General features: G+C 45.2%; 1 protein-coding gene across 1 annotated transcript in view; it reads left to right on the top strand.

Moving 5' to 3' along the window:
- Positions 1-13,909, top strand: part of GFRA2 (GDNF family receptor alpha 2) — a 92,280-nt gene that overhangs the window by 61,814 nt on the left and 16,557 nt on the right. The window contains exon 5 of the mRNA XM_081868489.1: positions 12,211-12,320. Coding sequence (XP_081724615.1) covers positions 12,211-12,320 — 110 coding nt within the window. The remainder of the gene's footprint in view (positions 1-12,210; positions 12,321-13,909) is intronic.

The raw sequence follows: 13,909 nt of genomic DNA on the forward strand, positions 1-13,909 counted from the left end.
AATCGAAGGAGCTTCTGACGATGGTGAAGATGTGAGAGACTATCTCTCTCTCTATCTCTGAGCCCCAGCCCATTCCGGGGAAAGCCGAAAGAAGCCTTTTCAGTTCTGCGGCTCCCTTTGCTCAAGGCTAACCACCATCTTAACACAATAATAAGTCAATCCTCACTGAATAATTAAACAGAGAACTTTCATAAGTATTGACTTAACGTGACAGCAAGTCTATATCGACTCGGGGCTTGCTTATGTAAACACAATCCTGTGTTCGGCTTAGTTAGCAGTTCAATGGGACAGAACATTCCTTCAATTAAAATCAAATGATGCATGCCCTTAATTCTTCCCTTCCCTCGCTAGGTAATCATGGCCTCTGAGCACAGGTGAGGGGATGCCATGGGAAGGGGGCTCCTCTTCAAGTGCATTTAACCGCTGTGAATTAAAAAGAAAACACAGGCTCTTAAGAGGAAACAACATCACGCCGACAAATACACAGGTGGGATTTGAAAAGGAAGTTTTGCTAGTGGAACATAAGCCTTTGAGCACAATCCCCCTGGTGGGTGCATTGAAATGTACCAGCGTGATGGAAGATGCTGTCAGGGACCGCCCATTCACTTCAACAAGTCTCGCCGTGCAAGGAGATGTTCTCTGTGGCTGGCTGGCAGCTGGTTTCTCTGACCCAGCCCTGGCTGGCCCCCTAGGTGAGATGTTGTTGTTGTTGTTTAGTCATTTAGTTGTATCTGACTCTTCGTGACCCCCTGGGCCAGAGCACGCCAGGCACTCCTGTCTCCCACTGCCTCCCGCAATTTGGTCAAACTCATGCTGGTAGCTTTGGGAACACTGTCCAACCATCTCGTCCTCTGCCGTCCCCTTCTCCTTGTGCCCTACATCTTTCCCAACATCAGGGTCTTTTCCAGGGAGTCTTCTCTTCTCTTGAGGTGGCCAAAGTATTGGAGCCTCAGCTTCAGGATCTGTCCTTCCAGTGAGCACTCAGGGCTGATTTCCTTCAGAATGGAGAGGATTGATCTTCTTGCAGTCCATGGGACTCTCAAGAGTCTCCTCTAGCACCATAATTCAAAAGCATCAATTCTTTGGTGATCAGCCTTCTTTATGGTCCAGCTCTCACTTCCATACATCATTACTGGGAAAACCATAGCTTTAACTATACGGTCCTTTGTTGGCAAGGTGATGTCTCTGCTTTTTAAGATGCTGTCTAGGTTTGTCATTGCTTTTCTCCCAAGAAGCAGGCGTCTTTTAATTTCGTGACTGCTGTCACCATCTGCAGTGATCATGAAGCCAAGAAAGTAATTGAGATAGACACCTACAAATCTCCACCTGCACTCTATGGCCCCACTGCGGTCTGATCCAGCACAGGTGGTCATGTTTTTTAAAAATAAACATATCTACCTGTGCTGGACTAGACCAAGACTGGTCCACAGAGTGCAGCCTGGTTCAGCTTTGTAGCCTTCACCTCTATTAGATTATCATTCCCATCAGCCTGTGGCCCACAACTCCCAGAGGGCAGTGGGTTGGGGAATGTGGATCTGGAACCACATACCCTTTGTGTTTGCTGCTGCAGGCACACACTTCCAAAAGATGCAGGCGAATCCAAAGTTTCAAGGGACCGGAGGGGAATTAAGACTTCCAGAAGAGAGATGAGCAAAAAAGTCAAAGAGCTAGAGCTATAGTCAAAGGGACATGGATGCAGTTTACTACAAGGATAAACAGACAAAATAGGTATGTGTCTTTCAAAGGTCAGGGCATTAAGAGAGACACTGTAGTGAACAGAGGGCTACACAGATGACATCTCTGGGAAAGGTTACACTTCTTCATGGCCTACATTCCCCAAAGGAAAGGCTTCTTCTTAGCAAGATATAGAACAAGGTGACTAGAAAGGAGCTTTTTTGGCAGGAGCTTTTTGTGGAGGAAGGAAGCAAAAGACCAAAGCAATTGTGCCAGTTCAGCAGACTCTCTCTGTCTCTCTCCTCTCTCTGAGTTTTGGAGGCTCCCAAAACATCCGTTTGAACAGTTGGCTCAATTACCTTCCTCTGTATAAAATAAGAAACTCACTTAATGTTGCTTGTAGATTTTATAGTTGTTTTTTATGGGCTGCCATTCTCAATTCTATTTGCCATTTGTGACGGAAAGAAATCCACACGTGTGGTTCATGGACTTGCATGGGAACAGTCCAGATGATCCCACCTAAAGTTGTGCATTTTAATGCATACATTTTGAGTGTGTGCCTGTTAATACATGCATGCATACATAATTTTATTTGTATGCCACCTTTCCATACTTTAAACCAGGCATGGCCAAACTTGGCCCTCCAGATGTTTTGGGACTACAACTCCCATCATCCCTAGCTAACAGGTCCAGTGGTCAGGGATGCCTCCTGTGTGAGGGAGTTCCAGAGTTTAATGACATGCTGCATGAAGGACTTTTTCATCTGTCCTGAATGTTCTGACACTCAGCTTCATTGGATGCCCACAAGCCATTTACTCCTCCGATTATGGTTAGGTGTTAAGTGGTAAACAGCCAGCACTATGATCCCCAGTATTACTGATTGATTTCATTGATGGCCCACCTTTTTATCCAAGGAGCTCAAGGTGGTCCTCTCCATCCTCATTTAATGCATCTGCTGCTTATTCCTACAGATCTCCTCCACCTTGACACCTCCACTCTAGACTTGTTCTTCCATTATATGATTGCTATACCCAGTTCATTACTTTTACTGTGCACTTGCACATCTATATATCATAGAATCATAGAATCATAGAGTTGGAAGAGACCACAAGGGCCATCGAGTCCAACCCCCTGCCAAGCAGGAAACACCATCAGAGCACTCCTGACATATGGTTGTCAAGCCTCTGCTTTAAGACCTCCAAAGAAGGAGACTCCACTACACTCCTTGGCAGCAAATTCCACTGTCAAACAGCTCTTACTGTCAGGAAGTTCTTCCTAATGTTTAGGTGGAATCTTCTTTCTTGTAGTTGGATCCATTGCTCCGTGTCCGCTTCTCTGGAGCAGCAGAAAACAACCTTTCTCCCTCCTCTATGTGACATCCTTTTATATATTTGAACATGGCTACCATATCACCCCTTAACCTCCTCTTCTCCAGGCTAAACATGCCCAGCTCCCTTAGCCGTTCCTCATAAGGCATCGTTTCCAGGCCTTTACTTCCCTTGATCTAGATGCTATACTCCTATTGAGGCAGCTGAGAATTGCATTGGCTTTTTTAGCTGCCGCGTCACACTGTTGGCTCATGTCAAGTTTGTGGTCAACCAAGACTCCTAGATCCTTTTCACATGTACTGCTCTCAAGCCAGGTGTCACCCATCTTGTATTTGTGCCTCTCATTATTTTTGCCCAAGTGCAATACTTTACATTTATCCCTGTTAAAATTCATCTTGTTTGTTTTGGCCCAGTTCTCTAATCTGTCAAGGTCGTTTTGAAGTGTGATCCTGTCCTCTGGGGTGTTAGCCACCCCTCCCAGTTTGGTGTCATCTGCAAATTTGATCAGGATGCCCTTGAGTCCGTCATCCAAGTCACTGATAAAGATGTTGAATAAGACTGGACCAGTGGTGTAAGGGATAAGGCATCTGACGATGGACAAGGAGATTGTAGCTTCAACTCCTGTGTGACTCCATGGTTGAGAGCCAGTGTTGTGTAGTGGTTGGATGAGGGAGAGACCAGGGTTCCAATGTCTCCACTCAGCCATGAGGCCCACTGGGTGGCTTTGGGCAGTCAGCCTAGCCTACTTCACAGGGTTGTCTGGGGGATAAAATGTGGAGGTAGAGAAGAAGAAGAGTTGGGATTTGATATTCAGCTTTATCACTACCCTAAGGAGTTAAACCACAGAGCCTAGTACTTGGTGATCAGAAGGTTACCAGTTCAAATCCCCGTGACGGGGTGAGTTCCCGTTGTTCGGTCCCAGCTCCTGCCAGCCTAGCAGTTCGAAAGCACGTCAAAGTACAAGTAGATAAATAGGTACCACTCCGGCGGGAAGGTAAACAGCGTTTCCGTGCGCTGCTCTGGTTTGCCAGAAGTGGCTTAGTCATGCCGGCCACATGACCCGGAAGCTGTACACCGGCTCCCTTGGCCAGTAAAGCGAGATGAGCGCCACAACTCCAGAGTCGGTCACGACTGGACCTAATGGTCATGGGTCCCTTTACCTTTAAGGAGTCTCAAAGCAGCTAACATTCTCCTTTCCCGTCCTCCCCCACAGCAAACACTGTGAGGTGAGTGAGGCTGAGAGACTTCAGAGAAGTGTGACTAGCCCAAGGTCACTCAGCAGCTGCATGTGGAGCAGCGAAGAGGCGAACCCAGTTCACCAGATTACAAGACTACCGCTCTTAAACACTACACCACACTGGCTCCATGTGGGCCATCTTCAGCTTCTTGGCAAAGAAGGTGGGACAGAAATGCAATAAATAAATAAAAATAAATCTCACAGGAAGCTCAGGGGGTTCTGCAGTTTAGGCCAGCGCTTGATCATGGCCCTGTCCCATGACAGAGGTCTGGGGATCCAGACACTTTGAGCGATGTGTGCTCTTTGTTTGCCAGGGATACATTCTCAGTGTGTCCCGGCCAAGTCAAATGGCTCCAGAAGGAAAGTACATTCATGTAATGAGTTCATCAAAGAGGAACAACTGGGAGATTTAATTTTGAAATGGAGCCTTTGGAAGGCAGCCTGCGTTTTTCATCTGTTTTTCTTTATACCTTTCTCAAAAGTATTTCAGGAAAGGAACCCAACCAAGTTCTTGGACTCTTCTCCGGGCCTCCTGGCCTCCCTTCAGCATTAATCCCGTTTTCCAGAACCTCAGCCAGGTCCCCCTTCAGCTTTGAAGCCTGCACATGACCACTTGCCTGCCCCAGGAGTGTTTCAGTGGCAGCTTGGCTTGACATCTCCATGCCACCACACCCAGGGACTTGGCCCAGGGCTCCCGACCGAGCCACTTGAAAGATGGAAACCTGAGAAGCCCTGGAATGGCTCCAGGAAGGTTTATTCCTGGCAGTTAAAATCTCATCCAATAACTGTGAATTCATTGTGCCTAATGGAAAGAGCGACATCTGGCTTGGATATTACGGAAAGATTACCAGCTGGCCTGTCATGTATTGTGCAAAGAATAACATTTGCCTTGGAGGATGCTACAAGCCAGGAGCAGGACCTGGTGGGGTGTGTGTGTGTGTGACAAATTTCTCTCCTTATTGGCAACGAGCTTGTGATGCTTCCTGGGGCAATTGATGCAACCGACTCTGATCCTGGGATCAGGGATGCAGCAGAACCTGAGCACTGAGATACCCACCCAGGGAATGAATCTTTGAAAATGCAACATGTACTATTTCTCCAGATTTACACCAGAGGGTTGATTGATTGATTGATTGATTGTACCCCACCTTTTCCCTTGACACGGACCTCAAGGCTGCTTATAGATCAAAATAGGTAAAGGTAAAGGGACCCCTGACCATTAGGTCCAGTCGTGACCGACTCTGGGGTTGCGGCGCTCATCTCGCTTTATTGGCCGAGGGAGCTGGCGTACAGCTTCCGGGTCATGTGGCCAGCATGACTAAGCCGCTTCTGGTGAAACCAGAGCAGTGCACAGAAACGTCGTTTACCTTCCCGCCAGAGTGGTACCTATTTATCTATTTGCACTTTGATGTGCTTTTGAACTGCTAGGTTGGCAGGAGCTGGGACTGAGCAACCGGAGCTGACCCCGCTGTGGGGATTCGAACTGCCGACCTTCTGATCAGTGAGTCCTAGGCTCTGTGGTTTAACCCACAGCACCACCCACGTCCCTTTATAGATCAAAATAAGAACAGCTTAAAAGACAGGGGGGAAATCATTAAAAAACAACAACATTTATACAGAGAGAGTCAGAGAGAGAGAGAAAGAGAGAGAGAGAGAGAGAGAGAGAGAGAGAGAGAGAGAGAGAGAGAGAAGCACAGTGCCATCTCCTTCCTTAAAAGAAGTCAGCTCCCAAATGCCTGTTTGGGAAGTCTTCAGCTGCCGGCAAAAGGACAGCAAGGAGGGAGCCAGTCTGGCTTCTCTAGGGAGGGAGTTCCAAAGTCTGGGAGCAGCCACCGAGAAGGCCCTCTCCTGCATCCCCACCAAGTGTGCCTGGGAGAGTGGCAGGAACGAGAGAAGGGACTCTCCCGAAGATCTCAAAACCCGAGCAGGTTCTTTTTTAAATATATATATATATATATATATTATTAATTTTTCCATATATTCATACCACATTACAACTTCTATTAAACTTTTTGGTTTTGACTTCCTTCGGCTTCTCTGCCAATCATCCAAATTCTATTTTTTTAAAAATACACATTTCCAAATTTTAGTATAGCCTTTAAACCTACCCCCCTCTTCTATTTTGCTTTTTTACAATATTCCTTATGCTATTACAGAGCTTCTTTAAATGCCACTAACGTTATTCCATTAGCACTTATACATTCCCAGTATTCAGTTAATTTTCCCCAGTCCTCGATGAACTTTTGATCTCGTAGATATCTGATCTTCCCAGTCAGTTTATCAAGTTCTGCATATTCCATCAGCTTCGTTCTCCATTCCTCCAACGTTGGTATTTGTTCTTGTTTCCATTTCTGGGCCAGTAATATTCTTGCCGCTGTTACTGCATATAAACACAGGCAGGTTCTTATGAGGGAACAGAGTCTTTCAGATAGCCTTGATTTAAGCCATATATAAGGACCAAGCCATATATTCCACCTGGGATATTGCTTATTCTTTGTATGCTTCCTTTAGCCCGTGGTTAAACAAAGAAATAACTATTCATAATTCAACCCGCCTGCCTGGACAAAGCAGGTCTCAGCCTAGGAGCAAAATAAGAAGAAGCTTCCTTAGTATTTAGGTGGCCTTGTCCTATGCAGGCGCTGAGCATCTCTCACAGGCGTGATGCCAGAAATCCTTATACCAACTGCATATGGTAGACTCATATTACAGGCTGATATTTACATCTCAATGGTTCCCAAGCATTTTATTTCCATAAACTCAACCCTGCTGCCCCTACCCTCTAAAAAGGGTTATCCGGAATAGTAGTATTCACGACCGACTAAGAAAGATAAGCAGTGCTCCCAGTGGCTTGCTGGTGCCCAGCCTGGCCCCACGAAGGGGCTGCAAATGAAATGTTGTTGTTGTTGTTTAGTCGTTTAGTCGTGTCCAACTCTTTGTGACCCCCTGGACCAGAGCACACCAGGCACTCCTGTCTTCCACTGCCTCCCACAGTTTGGTCAGACTCATGCTGGTGGCTTTGAGAACACTGTCCAACCATCTCATCCTCTGTCGTCCCCTTCTCCTTGTGCCCTCCATCTTTCCCAACATCAGGGTCTTTTCCAGGGAGTCTTCTCTTCTCATGAGGTGGCCAAAATATTGGAGCCTCAGCTTCAGGATCTGTCCTTCCAGGGAGCAGTCAGGGTTTATTTCCTTCAGAATGGAGAGGTTTGATCTTCTTGCAGTCCATGGGACTCTCAAGAGTCTCCTCCAGCACCAGAATTCAAAAGCATCCATTCTTTGGCGATCAGCCTTCTTTATGATCCAGCTCTCACTTCCACACATCACTACTGGAAAAACCATAGCTTGAACTATACGGACCTTTGTTTGCAAGGTGATGTCTCTGCTTTTTAAACAGCCCCCCCCCCTTTCTCCTGCTGCGGCCACAGCACCTTCCCTGCCCCCACCCTGGAGCCTCCCTCAAAGTGAAGAAGGGTGAAAACCCATCTATTCTCTTGCTTCATTACCTGCCCAGAACATGCCAGCTTTCCAGATGCCTCAAGACACCAGAGTGCCCAGGCTCCAGCGAGAGGCTGAGAGAACATGCCAAACTCAGCAGCGCATGCCAGGATTTTAGCATTGCCAGCCTGCCCTGTATTGCCGCGAAGATGATGAAATACCTATGAAATGCCAACAGGCTGAATTGCTGGAAGATTTGGGCAGAAGGAGGTGCTTCTTCACCAAACCACGTAGTTAAACTGCTCACTCCACAATGCGCGCCATTACATTTACTGGACACATCAAAAGGGGGTTCAGTGTTATTTGGATTAAATAGGGGTGCAAGTTTCTTTCTTGATGGGATGGAGGAAGAGAGAGCTGTCAGGTCAAAGCCAGCAAAATGAAACACACATAACTTCCCAGACGCACAGATTAAAAGGCTTCCTCCAGGCAGGTGTGTTGAATTATGAACGGTTATTTATTGGTTCAAAACCAATAGGCTTTAAATGTAAAGTTCTCCACTTAGACAGGAATAGAGAGATCCACAAATAGAATGTAGGGAGGGGAGACACCTGGTTTGACAGCGGTACATGTGAAAAGGATATAGGCGACTGTGTCTAAACACAGTACGTTTACGAGCACAATTCAAAGTGTTGATGCTGACCTTTAAAGCCCTCAATGGCCTCAGCCCAGTATACCTGAAGGAGTGTCTCCATCTCCATCGTTCTGCCCAGACACTGAGGTCCAGCTCTGAGGGCCTTCTGGCAGTTCCCTCACTGCAAGAAGTGAGGTTACTGGGAACCAGGCAGAGGGCCTTCTCGGTAGTGGCGCCTGCCCTGTGGAACGCCCTCCCATCAGATGTCAAAGGGATAAACAACTACAGTGGTATCTCAGGTTACATACGCTTCAGGTTACAGACTCCGCTAACCCAGAAATAGTGCTTCAGGTTAAGAACTTTGCTTCAGGATGAGAACAGATATTGTGCTTCACGGCATGGCGGCAGCAGGAGGCCCCATTAGCTAAAGTGGTGCTTCAGGTTAAGAACAGTTTCAGGTTAAGAACAGACCTCCGGAACGAATTAAGTACTTAACCCGAGATACCACTGTACCTGACATTTAGAAGACATCTGAAGGCAGCCCTGTTTAGGGAAGTTTTTAACGTGTGACATCTTTGTTGGAAGCCTCCCAGAGCGGCTGGGGAGGCCCAGCCAGATGGGCAAAGTGCAAATAAATTATTCTTATTCTTATGAAGAACTTCTTGATGGTATGAGCTGTTCTGCAGTGGACTCACTCGCAAGACGGTGACCTCTCCTTCATTGGAGGTTTATAAAGATAGGTTGGCTGGCCATCTGTCAGGGATTCCTTAGCTGTGTTTCCTGCACCGCAGGCGGTTGGGCTAGATGGCCTTTGGGGTCCTGTCCAAACCTTGCAGTACTATGATTCAGTTCTCTGATTCTATGCAGCGAACGAGATGCCACAACGCTGCAAAGTCAATTCAATTTGGCCGCGTGAAGATGTCACTGAGGGTTAACTGGAGAGAAAAGACAGCCAGTTGTCAACGAAGGAAGTGCATAATTTCACAAGAAGGACGTGGGGACCAAATGCTAAGAGTGCCTTTTTTTCTTTTTTGCACTGCCAGAAAAATTTATGAAAAGCTGTGAGTCATTTCAGCCCCGCTCTAGTTTCTGTGCTTCCCTGGGTGATGGTCTTCACGCCTCCGTGGTCATCTCGGACATAGATCTTCCTGGCAGCTTTCTCTGGCTTCTCTCGCTCACGGTGTGAGGTCCAGGAAGAGCCACAAAAGAGTTGCGAATATGACTTGTGACATGATGACCACCTCCTGCAGCCGTTCAGACCCTTGACTGCCTTTATTCTTTATTCTTTATTCTATTTTATTGATTTGCGGACTACAGCCAAAAGTGCAAACGTAACAAAAAGGGCAAAAAGAGAGAAGGACAAAAGTACAAAGATAATAAAATCATAGAATTGTAGAGATGGAAAGGGACCCAAAGAGTCATCTAATTTCAACCTTGCAAAGCAGGAATCATAGTTAAAGATGCAACATAGCTCCAAAGGCATAATAAAGTATTAACTCACAAAAATACTCCTTTTTAAAAAACAAAAAGATTTATAAAAATTAAAGTATTCTTCAACTGTGAGTTCCATCATTACTGAGAATAAAAGGTGGAATCTACACACATATAACAAAACACTGTGATCATGCTTTTTTCTAAGAAAAGGTTTTGAAAAATGTATTGAATTCTGCATAGCTCACTATCGCCACCTAGTATTGTGCTTTACAACACATTTTAAATGTTTTATTTGCAGCTGTGTAGATGTGTCCAAAGTTTTGTATATGCTTAAATGAGTCAGACATTTGCATATGCTGGTGGCACCGAGTGACCATGTGCCTCCATATTTGTATAAGAAATAAAATCATGCCATATGAATGAACTTTCTTATGGTAAGAGCTGTTCGAAAGTGGAATGGACTCCCTTGGAAGGTGGTGAACTCTCCTTCATTTCAGGTTTTTAATCAGTGGTTGGACATCTGTCAGGGATGCTTTAGCTGTGATTCCTGCATTGTGGGGAATAGGGCTAGACAATATTTGGGGTCCCTTTCAAATTTGCCATTCTATGATTCTATTATATATAGCAAAAAAAAGGCCAGTCAAACTCTGCCCTTTAGATACTTTGTTTATGAGATACCTTTTCAAGAAGGACCATTTGCAAACCCTCGAATACCAGCAATCCAAATTATGGTGGTACCTTGGTTCTCTTTTTTTTTTTTAAATATTTTATTTGGATTTTTCAAACATGAATGCAAAAATAAAAAACAGTATAACATATATCATAACATCTTTTCATAACATCTTTGGACTTCCTCACGCCTCCCGCTCCCATTTGCATCATTGCCAATTCTTGCCAGCAATTTATCATCTTGTTTACACTCTTATGTCAAATTCATTTAAATATAATCTATAAATTCTCCAAAAGGTTTATAATTTTTCCTCAAATTTACTTATCATCTTAATTCTCACTAATTTAGTGGTGCACAATTATTTATGATCTAGCATCCTTTCTTAGCATTCAACCAAATTACAGTATTTTTTTAAGTAAATCTTGAATTTCTTCCAGTCTTCTTCGACTCTCTCCTCTCCCAGGTCTCGGATTCTGCCAGTCATCTCGGCTAGTTCCATATAGTCCATCAGTTGCATCTGCCACTCTTCCAGTGTGGGTAGTTCTTGAGTCTTCCAGTTTTTAGCGATGAGTATCCTTGCTGCCGTTGTTGCATACATGAAAAATGTTCGGTCCTTCTTTAACACCTTCTGGCCGACAATGCCCAGAAGGAAGGCCTCTGGTTTCTTGGTGAAGGTATACTTAAATACCTTTTTCAGCTCATTATATATCATTTCCCAGAAGGCCTTCACCCTAGGGCAAGTCCACCAGAGGTGAAAGAATGTTCCCTCACTTTCTTTACATTTCCAACATTTATTATCAGACAAATGGTATATCTTAGCAAGTTTAACTGGGGTTCCATGTTGTTTGAGTAGCGAGGCGTTTGAGAACCAAGGTACCTTCAATAAGGCCTTTAAGGTACCTTGGTTCTCAAACACCTCGCTACTCAAACAACATGGAACTCAAACACTGCAAACCTGGAAGTAAGTGTTCTGGTTTGTGAACCTTTTTCGGGAGCTGAACATGCCCCGTTTTGAGTGTTACACTGCGGTCTGTCTGTTTTTGCTGCTATTTTGCGCTTTTTTTTTTTGTGACTGTGTGGAACCCAGTTCAGCTACTGACTGATTGATTGTGTGACTGCAGTATGTCATTTACTGCTTTCATTTTATGGATCAGTGGTCTTGTTAGATCATGGGTAGGCAAACTAAGGTTCGGGGGCTGGATCCGGCCCAATCGCCTTCTAAATCCGGCCTGTGGATGGTCCGGAAATCAGCATGTTTTTACATGAGTAGAATGTGTCCTTTTATTTAAAATGCATCTCTGGGTTATTTGTGGGGCCTGTCTGGTGTTTTTACATGAGTAGAATGTGTGCTTTCATTGAAAATGCATCTCTGGGTTATTTGTGGGGCATGGGAATTCGTTCACTTTTTCCCCATAATACAGTCCAGCCCGCAAAAAGTCTGAGGTACAGTGGACCGGCCCCCTACTGAAAAAGTTTGCTTCATTAGATAGTAAAATTCATGTTAAATGGCTGTTTTAGGGGTTGTTTTTAAAAGTCTGGAACGGATTAATCCATTTTGCGTTACTTTCTATGGAAAAGCACGCCTTGGTTTTGGAACGGACTTCCGGAACGGATTAAGTTTGACAATCAAGGTACCATGGCACTAAGATTAAAGGTCTTCCAGGATTTGGCAATCCCATAGTTCCTTTCATCTCCTCTCTCTTCCCTTCACCCTGACTCTCATAAACAGCTTGCTACTTCTTGAGTAGGGCAGTATTTTAACTTTCCTTCCCCTTTCCTCCCTTGTCTTTGTCACCAGGTCAAGACTGGCAGATTTCCACACAAATTGCCAAGCCTCTTTCCAGTCACTGACCAGCTGCCCTGGGGACAATTACCAGGCTTGTCTTGGTTCCTACGCAGGCCTAATAGGTGAGTAGCATTAATAGGCTCATCCACACTGAAGCTAACGCTGTGTTGAAACTGCTTGTTGTGTCTTTTATTTTTATTTTTGGCAGTGTCCACATGACATCCCTTTTGTGATACATAGATAGCAGTCAGGTACAACATTCCTAGTTTTCCTAGAGTGGACATGCCAGGGGATGTTTGGTCCAGCCAGTCAGAACTTCCTGTTTCCTCCTGGGCTGGGACAAACTTCCTTTAGCATGTGACTAGAGGTGGGCGTGACCTTACCTGTGCAGGTAACAAAAGCACAGGGCATTTAGCCCCCCTTCTTTCTTCACTTTGCCTTCTCGGTTGCAAGACCAGCAGTTTTTTTAGCTAGAAATGCTCTGTTGGCTTTTAGCCAACAAAGCGACTATCTCCATATGGGCTAGTTCCACATGTATATACTCTGTAACTAAGTTTGCCTTCAGGGATCCATCTGTGAACTGAATGTGTGAGTAAACTTCTTTTATATAGTTTACACAAGATTGTGTCATGTCTATTCTTTTTAAGAGGAATATTACAAGGAATCTTATATTGAGAAGCTTAAACAAGCTTGCAACAAGCTAACCTCTGTGTGTTTAAAAGGGGAATGTAAAACTCTGCTAAGTTACAGAACTTGCTAGCGCAAGTTAGGAAGGATATTATTAAACAATATATCCTCTCCTGTCTCCCTGAACATTCCCGCACCTTCCAGCTCTACAGTTGGATTCTATGATCCTCCTCATTTAAATAGTGGTCTGTACTCTCCCCACCCCACTCCCAAATCAGATTTTACTGAACCGTGTTTAGTATGATACAGGAAGAAAATCCAATATAGAATTGCATGCTACCCCATTGTGAATGTACTGAATGGGGCTGGCCCAAGGCATTTTGTCACTTGAGGCAAAACAGAGAAAGCTTCCATCTGCCTCCCTGCCTCCTCTGCTCCTACCTGAGGCTACTGGAGGCGGGAGGCCCTGGTACACTGAAGGTGGCAAGGGAGAAAAAGGGGATACCTGGATCCGCTGCCCCACCCCAGCTGTCCTCACCAAGGCTGATGGGCAGCCTGGCACCAGTGGTTTTCCACATGTGGGGTGATGTTTTGGTAGTTGCCCTCCATTGCCACACACATGAAGCCCAGGGCTAGCACACCGAGAGCCGCAGCAGAGTCTAAAATAAAGTCACAGCTTGTGCAGCAGAACAACATTAGGAATGTAGTCAAAACAAAATAAAAAAATTCCTTCCAGTAGCACCTTAAAGACCAACTAAGTTAGTTCTAGGTATGAGCTTTCGTGTGCATGCACACTTCTTCAGATACACCGAAACAGAAGTCACCAGACCCTTCTATATAGTGAGAAGGTGGGGAGGGGTATTACTCAGAAGGGTGGTGGGAATGGGTGATTGGCAGATAGCATTAGGAATGTAGGTTCATGGACCTTTCTTATCCCAATTAGCTGCACACAGCAGCTGACCTCTTTCTGCCCCTCTTGCAATGAAAAGACCATTTGATGGGATGTGATAGCCATCTTCAAATATCTCAAGGGCTGTCACACGGAAGATGGAGCAAGCTTGTTTTCTCCTGCTCTGGAGGGTAG

Source organism: Podarcis erhardii, assembly GCF_964252035.2.
Source record: "Podarcis erhardii genome assembly, chromosome: 7".
In the NCBI taxonomy this organism is placed as follows: Eukaryota; Metazoa; Chordata; class Lepidosauria; order Squamata; family Lacertidae; genus Podarcis; species Podarcis erhardii.